Raw genomic sequence first — 24,177 nt, 5'->3', positions numbered from 1 at the left:
GGTAACATACAGAAAGTCTGATGGCACTGTAACGATTGTTGTGATCCATCAGAACATTGAAACAGCCACAGCAGATCCAAACGCTGTCTGTCTAAATCTTTAGGTCTATAGACAGTGATTAACACTGGAAAATTCAAAAAAGCTATCAATCAACACTGCTCAATATCAACGACAAGTTTGCTGCGTGGTTGGCTGTTGTTTAAACAGCTGGCATCCGGGCTCGGTTTGAGTATGTAATACTCCAAAGTGCTGGGTTTTATTCCCAAAATTTGCTGAAAAGTTAATGAGATGCAGAGAAACGTGATTTAAAATACTGCATAAATTTTAATCATGCACATATAATACAGAAGTATTTTCCTTTAATAAACACTGTCAATATCTTAACGGGAAATAACTAAAATGTTAGGCAAACAGCCCAGCAGGTAAATGTTTACTATTTATCATGTAGATCATACACTCTTTCTTCAAAATCTCCACATATTCTTGACATGCTTTTGAAACCAGACCTTGACTTAGACTTCACTCGTCCATCGAGCCTACGAAGAGTCTGTAGGACTGGTTGAAGTTCAGTAGTAGCTGGAAAGAAAATGAAAGAATTAGATTCTTTACTTAAAATACTTCATAGGTAACTAAATGTCAGTTTACTTTTTAAGAAAAGCTGAGACTTTTCTAAGTTTTAAGATGAAAGAAAAATACCTATGTACGATTACAACACAAAATACAAGATTACTACTCTAGACTTTGCCCATGGTTGCATGTTGAATTAACTGCTCCTGTGGCTAAGGATCAGAGCGCCTGGTTTTCTCATTCTTCATTCATTTACTCAGCAACCATGAGCTAAGGGACTGTGACAAGCACTGGACTCACAAGATGAAGATGACAGAGTCCACCCTGAAAGATCTTGTACCATAAACTGGAAAACTAGATGAACAGGCAATTTCGGTACAGAGACATAAATGCCATGTCAGGTATAAAAGAGGGCACAGTTGGAACACTCAAAAGGGACGTCCAGCTTTGTGTCAATACTGTCTGCTCTTTGATGGCTGTGATATGTAAGCAGATACCTGAAGGAGGAGAAGAAAGTGTGGGAGGGAGAGGCAAGAAGCAAACACAAAGAGCGGAGGCAGGAAGGGCACCCGAGGAGCTGGACGCAGTCGGACCAGCCGCTGGAGCACAGGGGCAGAGCAGGGGAGTAAAGAGATACGGCTGAAGATTTGGCAAGAGCCAGATCGATGTGGGTGTTTTTCTTCCAAGCTAAGGAAGTTGGAATTTTTCCTGAGGGCAAAAGGTTAACCAGTGACAAAGAGAATGATAGGAAATTTAATTGTCATCCACCAGGTGACAGCTACATGAACTGTGTTTGCTTGAGTCTGGGTTTTTGGCCTCAGTCACTACCAGAAACTCGAGCTGATGACCTCCATGCTTTCTGAGAACAGGTCCGTGCGCAGGTGACAGGCCCACGGGGACAGCAGGAGAGGAAGGGCACAGCCAGAAATAGAGAACACAGACTTCTTGAGTTTTTTTTAAAGCTATGGATCATGAGGAATACACGAGGAATAAGTATATTTATCATTATGAATGAAATTAAGCTTTCACATTTTTCACTAGATATGTGTAAGAAAAACATTTAACATAGTACCTGTTATTCAAAGAATAGAAAGAGGTGCCATTTACTGTTTACAGTGTAGTTCGGAAATCAACGTCTAACTTTAATTCAGAAATGTTGGCAACATACCTTCTTTTAATTCTGTAGCTATATAAATCATCGACTTCTTCTGCATCTGAAATGAGTCAAATATTATTTTTAATGTTTAAGTTAAACAAGAAACACTATTATAGGAATGACAGCTAGCTTATGAAATGTGGCCTTTAAATACTACTTTTAGAGACTTGACCTAACTTGGGGATTGCTTAAACAGAAAAATAATCACATGAATGAAATAAATTGCTACTTACTTTGATTTTAGATAATAGAGAACATACATATGTAAGGCTATTTAGATTCACTTGATGAAAAGCACAATAAATACTGCCCTGTCGCGTACACATAATTTTACAGGGCGATGCCCGATCTTATGAGCACAAAGAGTTTCAACAATTCATGTTTCACACTGAATGCATTACGTTGTCATTCTTAGAAAAATTACCCTTTATAAAAGTTTAGTTTTTTTTAACGTTAATGGATTTTTCCTTAAAATGAGCTTTCCATTCCTGCACTTTTAGAAAACTAAGATTTTAAGGTCTGTTCTATGCTAATGTTTTTAGTACAGAATCGTAGATACACAAAATGAAGAAAGGGGTTCTGTTATAATGTCAAGCGAAAATTCTACTGCAAACAAGTTAAATTTATTTTGCTCTCTGTAGATGACTAAAATATTTATGTCAGAAAATCTGCTTGAAGAAAAGAAAAGAAAAGGAGAGGCTAGTGCCAGTTTTCAAAGTTGGTTTCTGATTCACAACTTCCTAGAGTTACAAACAAGGAAAACAATACCTAATTCTTTAACTGTAACTTTGTTTCCATTCTAGAAACTAGGGCCAACTTTTTGAAACTTGACTTAATTAGCTACGTATTTAATTATGAAATGTGTGGGGACACTTCAGACTTCAAGTGTCCCCATCTAGAGTGTTCTTTTAAAAATCTTTCTTATAAAAGTCACCCGCTCACTAAACAGGGTCTAAAATAGTACATGAACATAATAAACACTGTGGTGATAACAGCGACACGAGAGCCCAGGCCTTTGTAAATGTTAGGTGCAAAGACAAGATTTTTGGCTACCGTTTGCCAATATTTTCAGAGCCTGTTTTCCATAACATTGTCTGACGAGAGCATTCTAGAGAGGCCTTATGCCATCAACAACGTGACAACAGTGCCAGTGAAGTGAAAAACGCCTAGCAGATGAAGGGAAAAGCCTTTACTGAAATAAATTCATATAACCATTAATAAACACTATGCAAAATGTAGATCACACTTTTACATGAGTTGAATGTGAGATTACTATCTTTTCCTCTGCAAAGCTATTTTCCTAAATAGGTACTTCTGGGACCTTTATGTTTATTTCTAGGTGAGGACCCCTATGTCCAGATGGTGGAAGTGGTCTGAAGTCCAACATTAATAAGGAGAAAGCACCTGCAGTTTTACTTAAACTTTTCCATTTAACAAAAACACAGAAAGGTGAGAAAATCATACACAGGAAGACAATGTATCAGCAAGATTTAATTCTAATGATTTTTAATTAGGAGGATTCTCTCATAACTGGCAGTTCGCAGACTATGTCCCATAGAAATGGAAGGTCCCACTGGGGACACTGCAGGATTGAGGTCAAAACTGAGGTCACAGGCTGGAAGATAATGCTGCCCTCTCTTTCTGAGATCAATTTGATAAAAACACACTTGCCAACACGTATACACACACGTTCATTTCCGAAGTGAATATATTTTCAGATTATTGATACTTTTAAGTTCAAACTTGGTATCATTCTTATTTTAAATGTTATAAAAATAAGTACAATTCCAGAAATGTAATAAAACCAAGGCATTTAACCACTCTCATTCATTATCCTGTTGTAAATAGGTTAACGTATGAAGGAAATGACACTTGTCAGTTTGTAACTATTAAATATATGTATTTTGCTGCAGAGAAAAGAAATGAGAAAGAATTTGTTGATCAAGGAGTTAAAAAATTAAGTCCAGAGAAAAAAGTGAATGAAAGAAAAAGAACTGGAAGAAGTTGAGTGATTGTCTTTCAAAAGATAACGTGCTTCCTCATTTGTCCATTCAGACAAAATGAAATGAGGGCAGGAGGGAGTCCTCAGAGTAGAGAACTGATACCAGAAACAAGGTTACTAAACTCTGCCTCCACCTTATGAGAAGTGAGCTTAACTACTGTGATAGTTTGATTAGAATTAAAATTCTGAGTGGATGTGCCCTGCCTTGGAAGCCTACTTTTAAAAGAAACGTGACCAAGATACTGCTGAGACGCAGTGCTGTGTCATGTAAAAAGTTAAAGTCTTAGGAATATTAATCGTTTTAGCTCTGGTGCATTGGTATAATCCCATTTAGAAAAAGGGCTGCTAAACTGAATGGACATTTGAGAAATTTAAAAATTATTTAAATAAATCATTAGAAAACGTTTCAAAGTGTCAGTAATACACCAAAAGTCCAAAATCAATCAGTGTAAAAGTTAGTCTTCCTATTTAAAATAGATTTGAAGGACATTTATTAACTATTGTGGCCATGCTTCATGTTAGGCACACCAAAACTTAAAAACTCTTGAACATAAAAAAGTCTTTAAAACAGAGAGATTTTGCCTGTTATAATATTGTCTGGAATCAATTTTTAAGTTTTCAGTTCTCAGAAAAAATTTTATGTGCAAGAAAATCTAACAGCGATGTATCTGCTCAGGCTAATTTTAACTTTTTGTATTTTATAGTAATAAAGTTAAGTAACACAATTGAGTAAAACTGTAAAATTGCTTCTGACATATAGGACAAAACATCCCAGAAATAAACTAGAATGTGAAATCTGAGGGTAAAAATTAGCAAAACAGATAAGGGGTCCATCTGTTACCACTACAACGATGACAAGGGACAAGGCTATACTTCATGCAGCAGTAAGAGAGGCAATAAACCCAAGTGTTACGAACTGGAAAAAGCTTGCTTCGACAACCAGCGCGACTGAAATCACAGACTTAGAACAACACTTCTGTCAAGCTAGAAAAAAATGCGGAGCAAGCTGGAACTTCACAGTAGGAACAGTCCAAAATGTTAAAACCTTGCAAATAAAGGAGAATGTTAAAGTCAATCCCAATGTCATTTTGAACATTTTGCTTTCTAGAACCATAGCTGAAAAGCTGTGCAAGTCTGTTGTTTTGTTAAGCCCCATGCAAAAACCCATCCCTTCCTGTCATTAAAATGACAGTATGTTCACACCTCTCATAGCAATACTTTATGTTTTCCCAGCAGAAATAATTACACCCCTAGCAATTCCAGAAGGCACCTTCTTTCTCTAAGTCTAAGAAATCTGTAAACAGTAACTGTACAATAGCTCCTGTGAAGCACCCTGTAGTGCTGAGGAAGCCGTGTCTCTGCACCCGGACAGAGCGGGGCTTGTTAATCTCCCTGCTAAATCTAGCGTGATTTGGCCCCACGACCCCACAGAAGAACTACGTGTGCCTTGGAAGTACAACACTGAGTTTAAAATAAGTTATTTTCCAGTGTACCTACAAGTACTAAAAATAGACACCTCTTTCCTCCAAAAACATTAAAGGAAGGAACTGTCCTCAGGAGCTTTCTCTCGCATTGCTTTTGCACTCACACTCACCATCATCCTGTAAATGACACACTGGCGATTTTTTGGTGACAACTAATGAAAACATTTCGAGTTTGCATCATGCTTAGCCGCTGACAGAAGTGTTAGCCATGCGTTTTTTTTTAACACCACGCAGTCTGGTTTCATGACTCTGAAGCAATTAGACTCGATTTACCCACAACACTGTCTACAAAACCTGAGCTTTTTTCTTCTTCGATTTATTATGACATGAAGCCAAGTGAGAAGAAACAGGTTGGGACCTCACTTAACAAGGGCCTGTGCTACCTTTCTCTACATCAAGAAGATCATGAAAACACCATCAAACCATAAGCCAACGCGCACCGCTTTAAATGGCTATTTTAACAACGATACACAATGAAAACTGGTTGTAATTTAAAGACTCCCTATTGTTGCCACCTCGGTATTCCTACAGGTGAGGGCAAGGCAGAGACATAAGCGAACTTCATTTTAAAATTTTAAATACTTGCTATACTTGACTACATATTTAGAAATGTTCTACAACTGCTCAGTAAGACATTTTATAACAATTAAAATAACAATGCTATAAGTAAAATAGCAATTAAGGATGTACTCTTACAGAAGAAAATGATAAAAATTTTAAACTTAAAAACAGAACTTAATGTTTTTAGTGTTACAAGTTTATTGAATTCATAAAAAGAATTTATCTTGGATTCCTTTAAATAAAAAACACCTGTATGTGGTTAAGTATCTCGATGCCAATCATTTACTTATGCTTAGGGGCAGAAAAACTGGGGTGCAGGCAAACTTGAAAATTACTGTGAACCAATGCCAAGCCGAAATCAATCAGAAACTAAGCCAAACATTGGAAAGTGTATCTCTAGTTATTAGGCAATAATACTTAATTTCTAAAATAGAATTTAAAATGGAGCTTTTGAAGAAATTTAAAATTTGTCAGTTTAATTGCATTGATTGAATAAAGTTAATGACAGGTATCTTGAAAATTACAAGTCCAGGGACTTTAAAAAATTATAAAGTTTCTGTCTCCTTTCTTTATTAGCACAATTAATTATGGCTTTTACTTAGTGTGCAGAAGTCAAATAAACAACTCAGAATTTCATCAAATTAAAAACAAGAATTATATCAGAAATCTGAAACCCAAGGGAAAAAAGATAATATAACTAATCGTGAACAAGTGACCGCCCGTGCTAGTTGAAGGGTCTGAAAAATTCCTGAAGTTCCTTCTTCGAGTAACATTCCTTTTGGGCTCTACGCTAGTAGTAGAACTTTCAGCAGAAGGCGGTCCATCAACAGGCCTTGCAGGAACAAAGCCGAGGAAAGAACTCTTGTGCTGTTTCTCCAGCTGCAGTTTAGTGTTCATCTCTGCCAGCCTCTCATTAGCCCTGTGGGGATTGGAAAACACACATTTCATTCATTTCATTTTCTCCCTAAGTGATGTGTATTTTTAAAGTTGCTGTAATAGTAAACAGATTGTCCCATTAAACTGTGTTTTGACACCAAAAAATACATCAGCGCAGACCTACTGTAAACAATTACAGTTTAAAACTGTCCTAAAGAAGGATGTATGGGCCTGGGGGGGCCGTTAACTAACAAGTACTTCAAAGTGGGGAGAGTCAGAGATGGAGACGCCCCCACAGAGGATTCCCGCTGCCTTCTGCACTGGCTGCATCTGGACATACCCTCAGTAAACCAGTTTAGAAATAAAAAATAAACCATCCCTCAAAGCCACTTTCAAGCATTTGCTTTCACCCCCCTTATATACACATTTCACTCATTACCTGGGAGAAATTAAGCATGTAGCACTGAGGAACAGTTTAGAGCCACCAACTCTAGGGGGACACCAGGTGGCACAGTCCACGGTGGGAAAGAACTACGACAGCGCCAGGGGCAATTTCAAGTGTCCCCCAATTTCCCAAAGCTCACTTTGTTACTTTGCTTTTACCAGAGGCCTACATCAACACCTGTTTTCCATAACTAAAAAAATCTCAAGCGCATTTTCACTTTTATGAAAAAAAAGCAAAAAGCCAGAATAGCACTGGGTGATTGTCTTAGCCCAAGCCAGCAGAGGGGCAACGAGCACCCCGAGCAGCGAGAGGGGCCCCACCGAGCTCCTTCCCCAGAACCACACTCAGTATCCCGGCATCACGCCGCCACAGCTTTGGACTGTGTCTGTAAGCACCTGTGCTTTATGCATATTTCTTTTATGCACCCACCAGCAAGATGTGTCCTAAGGTAACTGCCTCTTTGCTTTACACCGACAACTTTCATAGAAACACTCTACTTTTGGATAGCGGGGAGACCTGTAGCTTATAACACTGTTATTCAGGCACCGGAGGTGGGCTCTGCCCTTTCTGTCTTCCACACACCCCCCTCGGGCAGGCCACCATATTCTTTTTAGCCACTTTGTGAACCACTATACTGCCCTTCACCCCATGTTAATTTCCCCCTTTCCCAAGCATGCCTTTACGTAGCGGAGACAAACTTAGAAGGATACAGTACTTCGTCTCATGGTGCCCACTAGTGGTGACACCAAATATCACAATCAAGAAAGTAAATTCACCAAACACCAGAATGGGGCCCCTTGGCTTTAAGTTGTACTCTTCCAAAACACAGTTAATTTTAAACTCATTAACATTTCTATTTCTGGGAATTCCAGCTAGAAATTTTGTGATAATATGGCTGTCTAAATTACAAAGTTTGCAAAACCCCTAGCTTAAAGACTAGATCAGGTTAAATATATGCAAATACAAAAAATAAAGTCATGTAAAAGCAACAAAAGGCAGTGAGATGCAAACTGCCCTGGACTGACATTTTAAGGAGAGTTCATTTACTAACACCATTTCCCAAAATTACACTATCTAGTTAGCTCTCACTTGCTACTCACCTCATGCACTTGGCTCAATAAAAATTATGCCTAAGAGGCAAATTAATGACCTAGATTATTTTCTATAATGCTACGTTTTCACTTACGAGTTTAGTTGACTTGCCAATGACATTCTATTTTCTAGCTCTTCCAGGTACAGTTGTCTGTATTTTTCCAATTCTTTTTCATTAGAAAAGTAAAACTTTTCAGTTCAGTTTCCAGATCTTTAACTTTGTATTCCATTTGACTTACTGAAGCACATTTATACTCTCTTAATGACTTTTCTTGAGGTGCTGCTTGTGCCTAGAGCAAATTAAAAGGATACAATTTTAAAAATACTTATAACCTGAGTAATTACAGTGTATTTGTTCCTTTTAGTTTTGAGTCAGTGATTCAGAGAGCAATTTTAAGTGTGAAGAAAAGCTGAACTTTAAAATACTTATCATCAATGTCAAGTGAATTAAATCTGAATTACGAAATTAAAGTTGAATCACTCTTATATTAGTACTCGTGTAATGTGATAGTTTAAAGAATAATAGGATCAATTTAAAATTTTAAAAATTGAACAATACAACCTAAGAGTAATCCAAGAGTGTGGCACAGTATTTCCATCACAATATATTCTTTTCCTCCTAGTAGTCTTGATTTACACCAATCGGCCTTAAAATGATTCTCTAGTGACAATTGTTCTGGAAGATCAATCTAATGATAGTAATGATGGAAACTGAATTATTTAAAGGGAGTAACAAATGCGGCCTTCCTTCCAGAAATCTACAAAACAAACTGCTCTATGGGAAGCAGAGGAAACACATAAAATGTACACATCCGAAATCTAATTCTCAGCAAAGTGAGTTAGAGCACGTTACAGATCAATGCTTCACCTGTACAAACTGGCTGATTTCTTTCAATTTTTCTGCTACATCCCGTCTTGCTCGCTCTTCAGTCTCCCGTTTGTACTGCTCTACTGGACTGCGTTCCACTGTGTTCATTTCTAGGTGACGTCTGAGGTTTACTACTTCTTCTTCCAACTTCTTCTTCTCCTCTAGTGTGTCACATTTCTTTTACAATTCTTTCATAGATAATAACTCCTTTAGAAAAAGTTGAGTTTCTGCACTCAGATGGAGAAGTACTGAAGATGTAGATTCCACTTTTGTTGGAGGATCAGCATTCTGCATGAAGAAGATAACACTGTTTGGTAATGAGGTTAGCAGACCAAGAACAGCCTAACTCTAACCCAGCATCAAAGGTTGAAATAAATTCAGTTACAATAAAATGGTATCTGCCTTGTGGAATGGAGAAACTCAAATTACCCAGAAAATCAAGAAAGAAGTTCAAACCACCAAGAGTCACTAAAATATACTGTTCACTGTCGTCATCTTTGTTATACATTTGTGCTTGATTTTACACTCTTATTTTTCTGTAATTGTTTCATGTCTTTCCTACATAAAAAGGTGACTATAAGGCACCTCTTAGTGGAAAGTCTCTTACCCCTTCCTAACCCAAGTCTTAACTCTCCATGATTTTTAATTTTAGGGAGATCATATTGAGTTACTTAGGGCTGAATTAATAAATGTCTCCCAAAACAAGACTGTGAAAAAAATGCAATTAATACATCTTACAAATATGGGTTCTAATGCCATAAGCCTTTCTCTGAACTACAAATATTTTATGCTAGTTTGAATTGCATTCCAAGGAGCAATGAATGATTCGCAGGGTTAAGGAGAAATCCATCTCCAACCGTAGTGGTTTAGTAAGGTGATCCATACATTTTTCTAAACAAACAAACAAACAAACAAAAAAGCCTTAATTCTTGTAATCCTTTGTGGCTCTCTGCAAAACAAGAGTACATACTCAACAAAAACAAACAAAACAACTTGCTGGAATTTCAGTGACACGGACTTGGGAAGAACCACTTTCCTTCAGATAGAAGGATTATTTGCTAAGACAAGGCAGGCGGAGGTGGTGGTTGTAAAACATCTCTACAAATTCCTTGACACTTCCCCTATGAAATTCCCTCCCCTGAAGTATGTACTGGCCTCAGTCAACTGGTTTCTAGGGGACAGAATGTGGGGCACTGCTGTGTGATTTCTAAGGCTAAATAGCTTCTGACTTTCACTCCGTAGGGATGCTCACCCTTAGAACCCAGCCACCACGTTGTGAAGCCCAGGCCACCTACTGAGTCTTTGTACATGCAGCTGTCCCAGCTGATGACCCCAGGGAGTGTCCTTAACCAAAGCCAGCTCCAACTTCCAGATGTGAGCAGGAACAAGCCTTTAGATTATTCTAGTGCCCGCTTGATGCCAAGTGGAGAAGAAATGAGCTGGCTCCACTGAGCCTTGTCTAAACACGGGTTTGTGAACCAAGCAAATGCTGTTTTGAGTCACCAGGCTTTGAGGCAGTTTATTATATAAATTATTAGCAATAAATAACTGGCACAGATATTGATATTAAAAATGGGGCACAGCCATTAAAAAAGAACCCAAAATGTGGGGATGCCTTTGAACCTGGAGGTAGGTGAAACCTGAACAGATGTAGAGAAGAGTAGGAGTGAAAATCCAAAGTGTCCACGAGACTGTTAGTGGAAGCCTGAGGGCCCTTGAAGGGCTGAGAGTGAAGGCTTCTAGGCCAGGGAAGAAAATGACACTGAAGCCGGAGGAAACGGGACTCTTGCTACCTAACAGCTGAAAGTAAAATTGACCAGAGAAATAAGCTAAAACAAACAAAAAGATTATTAAATATAAAGGAACTAGGACTCACTGGGTTCAAGTATCTGTATCCTATTTAAAGCATCTCCATGTGCCCAACTGTCACACAATGGGCAAGCAGAGAAATGGCTTCCGGGCTAAGATCCAATCTAGGGTGCTGCCAGGAAAACAGTCTAAAGATGAAGCCAAGACTTTGTTAAGACCTTGGAAAGATTTAAGGTGCTGCCTCAAATTCCTTTAAAGATCTTAAAAGCATAAGAGTTTTAAAGGCATGGTCCCACAACAGCTTCACAGAAAGCCCAAGGTGAAGACTTTATCTCAAAAAGACGTGAGAGTAGCTTTTCCAATGGCATGAACCCCAGTAAAATTCACAGGAAACTCAGTTTTAAGGAGAACTGTGGTAGCAAAAACACTGCTTGCTAGCTTGGACTGAAAGAGACAGACAGTGCAAAACGGGAAGAGGCCTTTGGGTTTTTCTTAGAAGGTCTACGAGGAGGAAGCTGGCTTGAGAGAACTACTCAGCTGCAAACACAGGCCACTGCTCATGAAAGGGACAGAACAAAGAGCTCAGAGAGGGCAGCGAAGGAGAACCCCTCCCAGGGTTGGGACTAAGTCCTAATCAAAGACCGAGCATCAGGCTGCGTTTCAGAACTGCTACGGGCCAGTGTGCCTCCCATCTTCCATCTGTGAGTGAGGGAGTCCTTAGCAGTTCAGCAGAATGTCGGGTGTGTGGCGGTAAATAACTCGTGTCTCCTTATCCTCAAGCCTCAGCACTGAGAGGAGTGTACCCAAGAGGCTGTACTCCAGAAACCACACCCAGGAACCTCACCCCACCTGAATCTGGTGAAGATGGTAAAGTCAGACCCTGGACTGGAGCCTGAGCCTAACACCACAGCGACCGAGACCTGCTGGGGGACTGAGTGGGGATAAGTGTATTTCTCATATGGAAGCAGTAAGAAAACATTGTGGCTAATGAGTAATTATGCTGGTTTTTGAATGTCTCCATAAATTTTCAAAATTAATTCCATAAAAAAGGTAGACTATGGGCCAACCTTAAGTGCCCTGCTCCTAAAGAACAGCAAACGGTGAAAGGGGCACCGAGTGAACTGCAGGGCAGGTTTGAAAAGGCAGTTCAGCTTCTGCCTCGCTCTTAACCCTGGAACCCAGGCTCATGAGGGCAAGCTCAGGCCACAAAGACAGCTTAGGTGTTCCAGGGGAGGTGGTCCGCCTGCCTGCCCCACCAAAGCCACAGCCCACCGCCAACATCAACCACCAGACATCAATGGATGAACCTTCAAGCGATTCCAGCCCCCCGCCTTCCAGCTGCCCCACCTGAAGCTGAGAGGAACAGGGGCCGGCTGTCTTGGCCACACTTTTCCTAAGCGCAGGTTGTGAACAAAATAAATGCCTATTTAAGCCACTGAACTTTGGGGAGTTTGTTAAGCAAAAACAGATAAACAGAAAAGTGGGTGAAAAAAGATAATAAGAAATGTAACTTGAATATAGGAGAAATTGGTCTCCTATAAAGTGGAAAGTAACAAATGTTGAGATTAACTTATTAATGACAAAGTGCTAAGAAATAGCAGATAGCTGAAAGAAAGACCTAAGAACTAGTGAGAAGGAAGGTACTTCAGAGTTCCCTCCAATTACAGCTTCTTACACATAGGCATGTATTTCACAATTTCCCCTCAACTTTGAGGATAAGGAAGATGGGTAAGCAAGGAGACATAGGATTTGAAGTCTAATAACTGAAGAACAACCAGAAATAGTTTACCAAAAATCAGCCTTTTTACCTCATTTCAATTAACTGATCTTCTAAGAGACAGGCAGCTTTGAGAACTTATTAATCTAGCACTCACTCTTCACTTTCCTTTCCTCAGAGAGAAAATAAAATATTATGGAACCATAAATGTAGTGTCCTTTGGCAGTATTTAAATTAAATACAATTTTTCCTTTACCTTACTTAAAAGCTTGTTGGTAAGGGAAGGTAAGACTGTCTCAGCTTTATGTTGTAGCACAATGCTTCTCCATATCACACAGACTGGCTTTGAACTTTTGAAATTCAAATTACTGATCTGTTATCTGTTTCTGACAAACTGATTGAATATTATCTAGTATTTAACAGCTGTACTCTTAAAAATTTTCCTTGGATGGGATGAAATATTTATTTCATTAATTACACATTAAGCTATAGAACACAGCTAGGCATCTCTCTTTTTAAGTAAAAGGAGGTAGACACAGGGAGCTGAGAATGCAGGATCTACACCAAGAACAAGATCGGCACCAGTGTTACACACACGAACCAAGCCAAAAGAGGACTTCATCATGAACCGTGAGATGATGGATTACAGAGGCTTCCAAAGAGGAAGGTTGAATTAATCTTCTCCATGCTTAATCTGTTGCCTCTAGATAGTGAAATCTATGGACGAGTCTATGAATTATAATGAGTGCAACATAATGAAGTATATTGCAGGCTAAGTCAGCAGATCCCGTGACCATGATTTGATGGAAACTGGAGTGAAGTGGGAGGCACTGGGTGAGAAACTAAAGGTCTGAATGGGGGGGGGATGGACTTCATCTTTGAAAGCCTACTTTCTGTCATGTCACAGAGTCAGCAAGGCATAAGCTGGCCACAGGCCCCTTCAGGAAGCAGCAAATCTCCACAGAAGTAGTTGCAGACATCCCACGACACTGACTTTTTATTACTATGTAAAACAACTGGTAATACGCAAGATGACTCGGAAACAGTTCTCATAACGTATGAATTGGTACTGGCATAGGACAGACATAGATCAATGCATCACCACTGAGAATCTAAAACAAACCCTCACATTTACGGTCAATTGATTTTCAATACTAGTGTCAAATAACTGAATGAGACAATAATAGTCTTTTCAACAAATGGTACTGGGACAACTGGATATCCACATGCAAAAGAACAAAATTCGACCTCTACCTCATACAATATATATAAAACTAACTCAAAATGAAAGAGCTGAAACTACAAAATTCTTAGAAGAGAACACAGGTGTGTGTCTTCATGACTGGACCTGGCACTTGTTTCTTAGGTAGGACAGTAAAAGACAGAAGTAGACTAACTGAACTTCATCAATGTTAAAAGCTTCTACTCTTCAAAAGACAACATCAAGAAGGTAAGAAGGCAAGCTGCTGAGCAGGAGAAAACACCTGAAAATCCTACATCTGATCAAAGACTTGCACCCAGGATACAAAAAGAACTCTTACAATTCAATCATAAAAAGACAATCCAATTCTAAAATGGGCAAAAACCTGGACAGACAGGTCTTCAAAGAAGATACACAAATGGATAAGCACATGAAAAGATCCCCAACATTCTCAGTCATCAGAAAAATGCAAACCAAAACCACAATGAGATGCCAGTTCACACCTACCAGGAGAGCTAATGACCAGTGCTGACAGAAATGCATAGAAATTGGGAGAATTACACACTTTGGATAAAAATGTTAAATGGTGCACCCACTCTGGAAAACAGTATGGCAGTTCCTCAAAAGGTAAAACACAGTTACCATATGACCCATATGACAGCATTTCCATTCTTAAGTCTGTTCCCCAAAGAAATGAAAACATGTTTACACCAAAACTTGCACAGAAATGTTCACAGCAGCATCATTAACAAGAGCCAAAAAGCAGAGGCAACCCAAAGGTCCATCAACTGGTGGATGGATAAACGGTTTAGCCCCACAACCGAGTACTGTTCGACAATAAACAGAAATGGAAATACTGACAAACGCTGTAACGTGGATGAACCTTGAAGACGTTTTGTCAAATGAAAAAAGCTAATCATGAAGGACCACACAGCATGTGATTCCACTCATGTGGAACACCCAGAACAGGCACATCTGTAGAGACACAAGTCAGCCTGGTGGCTGCCGGGGGCTGATGGGGACGGGGGGCTGGGGGTGATGGCCAAGGGATGCAGGCTTTCTTTTTGGGGTGATGGGAATGTTCTAAAATTGATTGTGGTGACAGCTGCACATCTCTGAATATACTAGGAGATACTAACTATGCATCCTAAATGGGTGAATTATATGATACGTGAATTTTATTTTTATTTTTATTTATTTTTTTTTTTTTTGGTGGAGGGAAGCAATTAGGTTTTACTTATTTATTTTTAGAGGACGTACAGGGGATCGAACCCAGGACCTTGTGTACGCTAAGCATGCACTCTACCACTTGAGTTATGCAATCCCCCCTATAATATGTGAATTATATCTCAATAAAGTTAAAAAACAATCCAAAAGCAGGATCTAGACAATTTTCTTAATTCTCTATTTTGGGTGTACATTCATGATCTGAACTTCTCCATGCTTTGACAACATACGTAAAGTGAAGGGAAAATGAAGGCGATACCTAACTCCAACTGGTTTGTATAATGACCTTTCTGCACAAGTTACTCTGAAATCCATGAAATAAATACACACAGATTCTATATCCATTCACAAAAGTGAAGGTGCAACATGACAATTTTCTGGAACATGCCATGAAACATTATCCTCTGATTTTATCTAGCTTGCCTTATTGTGGTGAGAGATCACTAAAAAATACTGTTTAATAGGAAAAAAAGTTAACTTCCGTGAGGAAAGATGTATAACTCTCAAATTCTCTAAGGGTAAATATTATAAGAAAACAACATATAAAGAAATGGCAGAATGAAAGTCAAAGTTTAAGAAAAAAGTTCATCATAAAGATAATAAAAGTGTAATTATAATGAAGATACAAAAGAAAGCTGTCCCTGAAAAGCTAGTGTCCTGCAACACTCTGCGCTGCACATTCACGGCCGACGTGCTGAATTTCATACATACTGGGCTCGCAGCTTGATGTGATTTCCTCTCTGAATCCTGTCTCTCATTTTCTGAATTAGTCTGATGATGTGCTGTCACCTCCAGGGAAGCTTCCAACATGGACACTTTCTTTTGGGTGTCAGTCAGCTCTTGTTGAAGCTGTCTCACACAGGCCTAAAGAGATAACTCTGTTACTGATTTTTAAGTCACCTTATCATTAAGTTACATTAATAATATGTAACTCCAACATATGGACTTTGAGAACTATCCCCACAGACATCAATTCACCTTCTTTTCCTCATAGGTACACATTCCTGTTTACCCAATTTCATTAAAGACACAGAAGGCATGACCCTCCTGCCTTATTGACAGTAAGTTAACTTAGACAATGGATGCAGCCCCACCAGCCATTCCCTGCCCCTCCCAGGAAATGGCCAAGCTTTACCCCCACTGAAGCCTCAAACAGAAACAGGTGTGTGGGTGGGATGAGTGGTGGTAAGTTCCACACTGTGGAACATTCTCCCTCTTTCTCATTAGAGGCTTAAGTTCAGAGTTCTTCACATATTCAATCTGGTGTTTAAATTCTTCCAATAGACTCCTATCTCACAATAAAAATGAGGTTATTCCAATGGCCTTTGGGGACCTGAGACAACCTGGCATCCCTTGCCTCCTGGACTGCAGGTCCTACAGCTCCCCCACCCCTCCCACTCATTCCCTTCCTGCCACTCAAGACTCTGGCTGCTCCTCCTCAGTCTGAAAAGGGGACCCCAATGCCAAACTCGTACATCACAGAGCGCTCCAGTCCCTCTGGACTGGACAAACTTAGATCCAAATGACTAACTGAGCCTTGAAATGAGAATTGTGAGCACATTATTTGAAAAATTATTCAAAGTAAATTATAAATAGAACAGGGGAGACTAAGTCAAACACAGTTTGGCTAAAATTTACATTTGTCCCAAATTATGACTGAATGAAAAGTAGATGCCTTTAAGGAGTGGAGGTCATGACAATGCATGATTTGAGATGCAAATATCTCTAAATTTAATTCCAATTGACATGAATAAAAATAAAATATCAACTAAAAATATATGAAAAGCAACTGAATGAAAAGTACTGCAAGATACAGCATTTACACATCAGTTCATCTGGGAAATCTGGATTTGACTGTCAAGGTAGTCCACACAATTGAATCTTTTCTCTCTCTTTTTTTTATTTGTTCACACAATTGAATCTTAATTTCAAAATACTCATTTTAGGTCTGAGCATTTCATTTATCTGCTTCATCACGATACTAAAATGTGGTGACAGAACGATTAAAATGACTTGGGCACTATAACAGTAAATTACTAAGACCTGTCTGTACCTATCAACAACTTACAGCTTAATCTCTTAGAAGTTCAGGTGACACGGCATCTTTACTCAAAGTAAAGCACCTCTCAGGTCTAATTTTTGTTTGCTGGATACAAGATATGCTTTCAGGCTGCTTTACAGTGTATATATTTATAGCGCACACATTTCTTATATTCAACTAGTTTCAACATTCAGCTTCCATCAGATACCTCTTTGAATTTTCTTTGAGGAACTCTGAAAATTACTTCCCTTTCTGGGTACTTACTTTCATTTCTGCTCTGTCAGTTACATGCTGATACAGTCTGTCCTTTAAACATTTGTATTCATTGACTAATTCCCTGTTTCCTTCCTCCAGCATCAGAACTCGTTTGCTCATGGCTTCAAGTTTTCCCATGTGATCCAGAAACGGCTCTGGGATATTAAGTATTGTCTTTTTGCTTTTGGCCTTATTTTGAGCAACTTCCAGTTGCTGTCGAAGCAACATGTTTTCACTTTCTAGTTCACATACTCTCTCCTCCAAGAATGCCTGCTTTACAATGTATTTGTTGACTTTCCCTTGTTTTCTCTGAGACAACGATTCAGTTTCCTTCTTTGAACACTGGGCTTGGCCTCGGTCTCTATGCACACATTCTAATACCAACGTCGTTGGTCTAAAAGCATATGTCCTGGGATGGAGCTCAATTTCTTGGCCACGGAATTGACTTCCAGCTTCAGGAAGTTGCTGAGGAAGCACCTCGCTGTTATCTTCTGGGTCAGACAGCTCAAAATCCATTGTGTCCTGTAAGTGAAACCCCTCATCTCTTACTCTTTGAACTGTACTCAATAAACTGACATATCATAATTTCCTTTGAAGTGAAAGACTAATCTCTAAGTTTATACAACAAAAAGTTTGCAATAACTGGGTATCCAACTGGAAGAACTTAAGGTGGATACAAATCTCAAACTTTAAACAAGCAGAAATCCCCAAAAGTTCAAAAATTTAATTAAAGATACTGAATCCATGAAAGTAAAAAAGAAACCACAAAAGGATGTTTACGAAGCTCAGAACTGGGAAGGCCTTTCTTTCTCTGAAATACAACAAACCCAAAAGGCTTAAAATAAGAAATGAATAAATCTGAAAACACTTAAAAATTATATCTGACATCTAACCTTTACAGCTACCCCCAAAGTAAGAGCCTTAGCTCTGTATATATTTGGACAGCTTAAATTTCCTAAAAAATTTTTTCCTGAAAATATTCCATGAATATTCTCCCTTTCTAACATTTTTAGACCGAATTATAAGAATTACATCTACAGATAAGTGATAAATCTAAGCACTGTACTAAGTACGTCTACAAACATCAGTTAACACAGCTGTGACAATTCTGGAATAAAGGGTTAAAAACACAAGCAAGCTGCAGGGTTTCCCCCAGGGCTTCTGACTCTCTGACTCTTACACCAAACCAAAGCCACTTCTGTAGGATAAATATATAAACACAAGAGAACCTTCTATGTCCCTAATGGTGAATACACTAAAGGTAAAGAAGGTCAAATTTACAGAGCTCTTAGAAAATCAGGAGACTATTTGCTTCTGCAATAATTTTTATTTCTTCCTCATGGTGTTTATAACAGTGATGGATGTGAAATAGTAGGGAAATACAGTGAACTGTTTTATTAAAAATAAAATACTGATCAATAAATTATCACTATAGATTATGGCATGTCTGTCACTATATTCAAAAGCTCCTTGTACTGAAATCAGATACCACATGGAGCAGAGTGTTACTTTTTATCACACGTAGGAGAATGACACCCAAACTACGCCAAACTACGGTTTCTGAACTGGCTATACATTTTCCTCCTTACCATCAGTGGAAATGATAAAGTAACCTCTCCATTTGTCTATCAAAGGAGTCAGATCACTGCCAGAAACTAGAATGCCTACTGTTAGTAGCAACAGTTTTGAGATAATGGAAAGTTCATCAATTCCTACGGGAAATATGAATAGCCTCTCCTTGGATGAGGCCATTGTGAATGTCACTATGTCACTGTTGCAGGCAAATGGATTTGAATTCACAATATTGCTTTATCCAATGAACCAGAAATGAAACCCCCAGAAAATATATTTACATATATAGGCTTTTAAAACCTTCTATACTTTCTGTACCTATAGTATTGGTTTTTAAACTATCTAAGTATACAAATTCATACACACACACACGTTTGAAGATGACTAAAGGAAATACCTCAGCATTCATTTTCTTATTAGCCTTTTCTGCCTCCTTTTGTTGGGAAAGATGATGGGCCAGGATTTCATCTTGTATTACTCTGGCATTCTGCTCTCGAGAAAGTTGTCTCTGAGTGTCATTTTGCTCTTCTAAAACCTGGAGACATATTTCATTAGGTTTTGGGTTTTATACCATGAAAAAAAGTCAAAGAAAGCTTAGGAGGGTAATCTTTAAAAAAATTTTTTTTAAACTGTTAAAAAGAAGTAGCCTTTTTAAGCACAGGGATCTTTAATGCACATAAATAACTCAAATTCTATTATATATGACAGCTAAATTTATCACAGAGCAAAAACACAAGGGATGTAGTATCATGAAAGAAAAAGCTTTTTTTTTTTTTTAACACTTTTTAAATTGAGTTGTAGTCATTTTACAATGTTGTGTCAAATTCCAGTGTAGAGCACAATTTTTCAGTTGTACATGAACATATATATATTCATTGTGACTTTTTTTTGTGAGCTACCACAAGATCTTGTATATATTTCCCTGTGCTATATACAGTATAATCTTGTTTATCTATGCTTCATATGCCTGTCAGTATCTACAAATTTTGAAATCCCAGCGAAAGAAAATTTCTTTATAAGGCATTTAACCAATTCCATCACAGTCTCAAGGCAATTCAGCCTGGATTTTAACTTCAAAAAGCCAAAATTAACTCATGGATTTGAATTCGACTTGTTACTTTGTTGAATGGACCAAAACCGTCAATCCTTATGTTAATGATTAAGCTCAATTTAACTTCCATTCCTTCATTCAGAAAAGACACAGAGCATCTATTAGATGCCAAGAACACCAAGAAATTAGTAAGTTAAGCTCTAACTGTCATAGTTCATATTTAGGATGAGATAACTCTTACTTGTTTTAAATGAAAATATAGATTAATTCAAAAGAATATTATAAAGAATATTGATGAAACAGTGTTACAGATATGAAATTTTCACGAAACACAAATTTACCTGATTTGCTTTATTCCATATGCTCTTCACTTTGCATTCTAGTGCTCGGGCAGTGATTTCAAGTTGTTGTTTCAGGTAAACTTGCTCATTGTATTGTTTCTCTTTTCTTTTCAAGTCATCCTTTGTTTTTTCATATAATATATAAGCATTTCTCTTCTTCTTTGTTTCTTGTTCTAATGTGAATCTGCAGTGAAATATGCTTACCTTAAAATTTATTTTGTTAGAAAATAAAAAGTTCGTTTTATGATCTGGTTCTTCACATGCTGATTTATTACCCTAATGGAATTTCTATGTTCTCAATTTTTTTTTTTTTCATTTCTAAGTCTCACATTTTAAATTCCTCACTTCAATCTCTTCATAATGATAGACTTATGTGTATATATATATATATTTGAAAAGTAGCAATGAAAACACATAATGCTACTGAGTTTCAGTCAAGAGTAACTCTGGTCAATAGTGTAGGGAAGAAATTTTGCAATTATTCAGTAAGGTTTGAATTGAAAATTACCCTTTTCCCCCCACATAGTCATAAATTACTCCTTCATTAGGACAGAGAATTTAGTTATTAATTAAAAGAGAAGTTGCTATTTAGAAACAGGTTTATAAGTTCATGAGAAATAAAATTTCAACTTCATGAGATATTACAGGGACTCCTACATGATCTCCAGGGGAAGGTAACATCCGCAGACGACTTTTCCAGAACACAGACCCGGTAATTAGCATAATCCAAGGCGAGGCTGGGGAGTCTACTCCCTGATGCCCTACACTTTATGTTTCTCCTTTTGCAGCACTTTGAACTTACCTTGTTGAATATTATTTATTTAGTAAATCATTTTTAAATCCCTTTTGGTACAAGGCAGGATCCCTATTAAGTAATTAAGAAATTAAGAGTAATCTGTGCTTTCAGCATAGACCTTTGAACTAATCTTATCTCTGTATGAGAGAGATGCTGAAAAAACTAACCAGTAATAACTCTTCACTTTACTTTTTAGTCCATCCATTCATATGTTAAGAATCAAACTGCATAAATTTTTTTTTAAGTTTTTGCCTTGAGAAAAATGGTCATTTCATAATTCTGCAAGTGGGAATGTAAAGTAATATAAACTTTCTGGAGGACAATTGAGAGATAAGGATCAAAGACTTTTTTTAAAGAAATATAGAATGTGTGTGTGTGTGTGTGTGTGTGTGTGTGTGTGTGTGTGTGTGTGCGTGTGCGTGTGTGTGTATGGCTGTGTTATTTCCAAGAGTCTCATATTCCACAATATTCTTGAAATTTCCTCCCCTGTAAAATCTCAAAAGGTAAGTTAGCAATTTTAAGACTTCTCCTACATACCTACAGTATTAAAGTAAATATAAAGAGTTCAAATATTTCTTTAAGACCAAGAAATTCAGTACCTCATGCTGCAGAGCTCTCGTTCCCACTCCACATTTTGAAGCTTTAACTGTGATGTTTCTTCTCTTGTTTTCAACAGCTCTGTTTGTAGCCAGTTCACCTTATTTTCCATTTCTTTAATTTTTCCTCTAAGTAGTGCAGAGTCACATTCTTTCAGTTCTATTGATCTGAATGAATGAACTGGATCCGGAATTTTCAATAACCTATCAGAATCTGCATTAGGAAGAAAACAAAAATAGAAACAAAATATATGAATAATTTTTGTGTACAAAGGACTGTGCATTTTCACATTCATTCATCCATATATTGAACAAATGGATATTAAGCATCTATAACATGGAAGACATTCTTCTAAGCTCTGCAGATATTAAAAGAATGACAAAGTAACATTATGAACATTATGCAAGTAAATCTGACAATTCAGATGAAGTGGGTAAAATTCCTTCAGAGAGAGAAATTACAAAAGCTCAATTAAGAAAGAACAAATAAGCTAAAAAGCCCTATATCTTAAAAGCCAAAGCAGAAGTCCTATTTAAAGACCTTATGACAAAGAAAATCCCAGTCCCAATGGTTACACTGGTGAATTCGACCAAGTATTTTAGGAAAATTTAATACCAGCTCTACACAAATTCTCCTCAAAAAACGAAGAGGAAGAAATATGTCCTCATTCTATAAAACTAACATTACCCTGAATCCAAAACCAGACAAAGATATTACAAGAAAGAAAACTAATGTCATGAAAATGGAGGTAAAAATTCTAAACAAAACATTAGCAAATTAAATCCAACAATACAGGAAAATTCATCACGACCAAGTGGGGTGTATCCCAAGAATGCAGGGCTGTTTTAACACGTAAAAATCAATGTTATTCATCATATTAACAAACTAAAAAAGAAACCATATGATCATGTCAGTGGATAAAAAGAGGCACCTGCCAAACCTCCATATCGATTCCTGATAAAAACTTCCAGCAAACTAGGAACCAAGGGAACGTCTTCACTATGACAAAGATCTGTGCTAACCCTACAGCTGACACCATATGCAATGGTGAGAAACGGAATGCTTTTCCCAGAAGGTGAGGAACCAGACAGGAATGACTTCTCTTACTCCTTCTATTCAGCACTATACTGGAGCCAGTGCAATCAGGCAAAATGAAAAACCAAAAGACATCTAGATGGGAAATGAAGAGGTAAGACTGTGCTAATCAGCGGGGAATATGATTACATGGTGCGAGTCAGCTAACTCCAACCTGTGGGCCGGGTTGCTTGCTTTGGTAAATAAAGTTTTACTGAAATACAGCCACGTCCATTAACTTGTGTATTGTCTATGGCTACTCTTGTTGCAACAGTGACAGAGCTGACTAGCTGTGACAGAGAATGTATTTATTGGCTGCAAGTCTTAAACGTGAACTGTCTTTAGTAAGACAGTAGTTTAAAGAAGAAAAAGCTTGACCACCTTTGGTTACGTAGAAAATCTGAGAGAATCCATAAAAAGGCTACTAGAACTAATAAATGGGTTCAGTCAGGTTGGAGGGCACAGAGTCAGTATACAGAAATCAACAGTATTTCTCTCATCAGAAACTAAAATTTAAAATACATTATTTTAAAACAAACAAATAAATAAGAATACACTACTTATAACCGCACTGAAAAATAAGAAATACAGGTAAGCTCATAAAAGATGGAAAGACCCAGACACTAAAAACTCTAAAATATTACTGAGAAAATCAAGGAAGACCTAAACGGAGAAATAAACTTTGTTCGGGGTTAAAAATTCCATATGGTTAAGAAGTCAGTTCTCCCCGAATTAATCTACAGATTCAACATAATCTACGTCTAATTTCCAGGACACTAGCAGCCTTTTTTTTTTTTTTTTTTTTTTTACATTGACAAGCTGATTCTAAAACTCATGTGGAAAGAAGGGTAATAAAATGAAACAAGATGAAGCCAGAGGACTGTGGCCTTTAACTATGGAGCTGTGAGAAGCAGTAGCTGGATTTTAAGCAAAGGGGTAACAAAGATCTGAATTTTAAAAACTATCTAGTAATCATGGTTGCGGTGTAGACCAACGTTCCAGGAGGCGGACAGCATAGAAGAAAGTCCTGAGGTGATTTCAGCGTTCTAGGAGGGAAGCAGTGATAACCTGACCTTGGGTGAAGGCGTAGGAGCAGCAGAGTCAACAGAAAGCACAGGGAGTGGGAACGGTCACAGCCCCTGGCTGGCAGCGCACAACACGTCTGATTCTGCTTTGACACAAAGCAGGTTTCTGAGACGCAGCGGACTGTAACGTAGCCGTGCTCCCTGGGGCAGTACTAGGTGTGCACACTTTACCACGAGATACTTAAAAAGGCTGTGTAGTCATACAGGGGTCCTACCTTTACTGTCCGGGCCAAGTTCTTCGATTAGCCTCAGGGTATTCTTACAATTAGGGTAAAGCGACTTGCGATCCTCAGAAGCTGTTTCCGGTGACAGAGTTAAGTCATCGAGGTCGTCCACAGAATTAATCTGCTCTTTGACCTA

The 24,177-nt window shown here is 38.0% G+C and overlaps 1 protein-coding gene across 5 annotated transcripts in view; it reads right to left on the bottom strand.

Moving 5' to 3' along the window:
- Positions 1-5,944: 5,944 nt before the first annotated feature.
- The window catches only part of LOC105092998 (ankyrin repeat domain-containing protein 26), a 64,167-nt gene continuing 45,934 nt past the window's right edge, over positions 5,945-24,177 (bottom strand). For 4 of the 5 annotated variants that reach the window (XM_064478446.1, XM_064478445.1, XM_064478443.1 and 1 more), the window contains 9 exons: positions 24,033-24,174; positions 21,661-21,871; positions 20,266-20,449; positions 19,271-19,408; positions 17,311-17,823; positions 15,717-15,869; positions 9,052-9,339; positions 8,278-8,473; positions 5,945-6,689 (listed from right to left, as the gene is read on the bottom strand). In XM_064478446.1, coding sequence (XP_064334516.1) covers positions 9,232-9,339; positions 15,717-15,869; positions 17,311-17,823; positions 19,271-19,408; positions 20,266-20,449; positions 21,661-21,871; positions 24,033-24,174 — 1,449 coding nt within the window. In that variant the 3' untranslated portion in view covers positions 5,945-6,689; positions 8,278-8,473; positions 9,052-9,231. Of the gene's footprint in view, positions 6,690-8,277; positions 8,474-8,745; positions 8,873-9,051; positions 9,340-15,716; positions 15,870-17,310; positions 17,824-19,270; positions 19,409-20,265; positions 20,450-21,660; positions 21,872-24,032; positions 24,175-24,177 lie in introns of all 5 variants that reach the window. The other variant, XM_064478444.1, reaches the window with a different exon arrangement.

The sequence above is a fragment of the Camelus dromedarius genome, chromosome 24 (genome assembly GCF_036321535.1).
Source record: "Camelus dromedarius isolate mCamDro1 chromosome 24, mCamDro1.pat, whole genome shotgun sequence".
Classification (NCBI taxonomy): Eukaryota; Metazoa; Chordata; class Mammalia; order Artiodactyla; family Camelidae; genus Camelus; species Camelus dromedarius.
The sequence above is the reverse complement of the archived record's forward strand: the minus strand, read 5'-3'. Positions and strand labels throughout refer to the sequence as shown.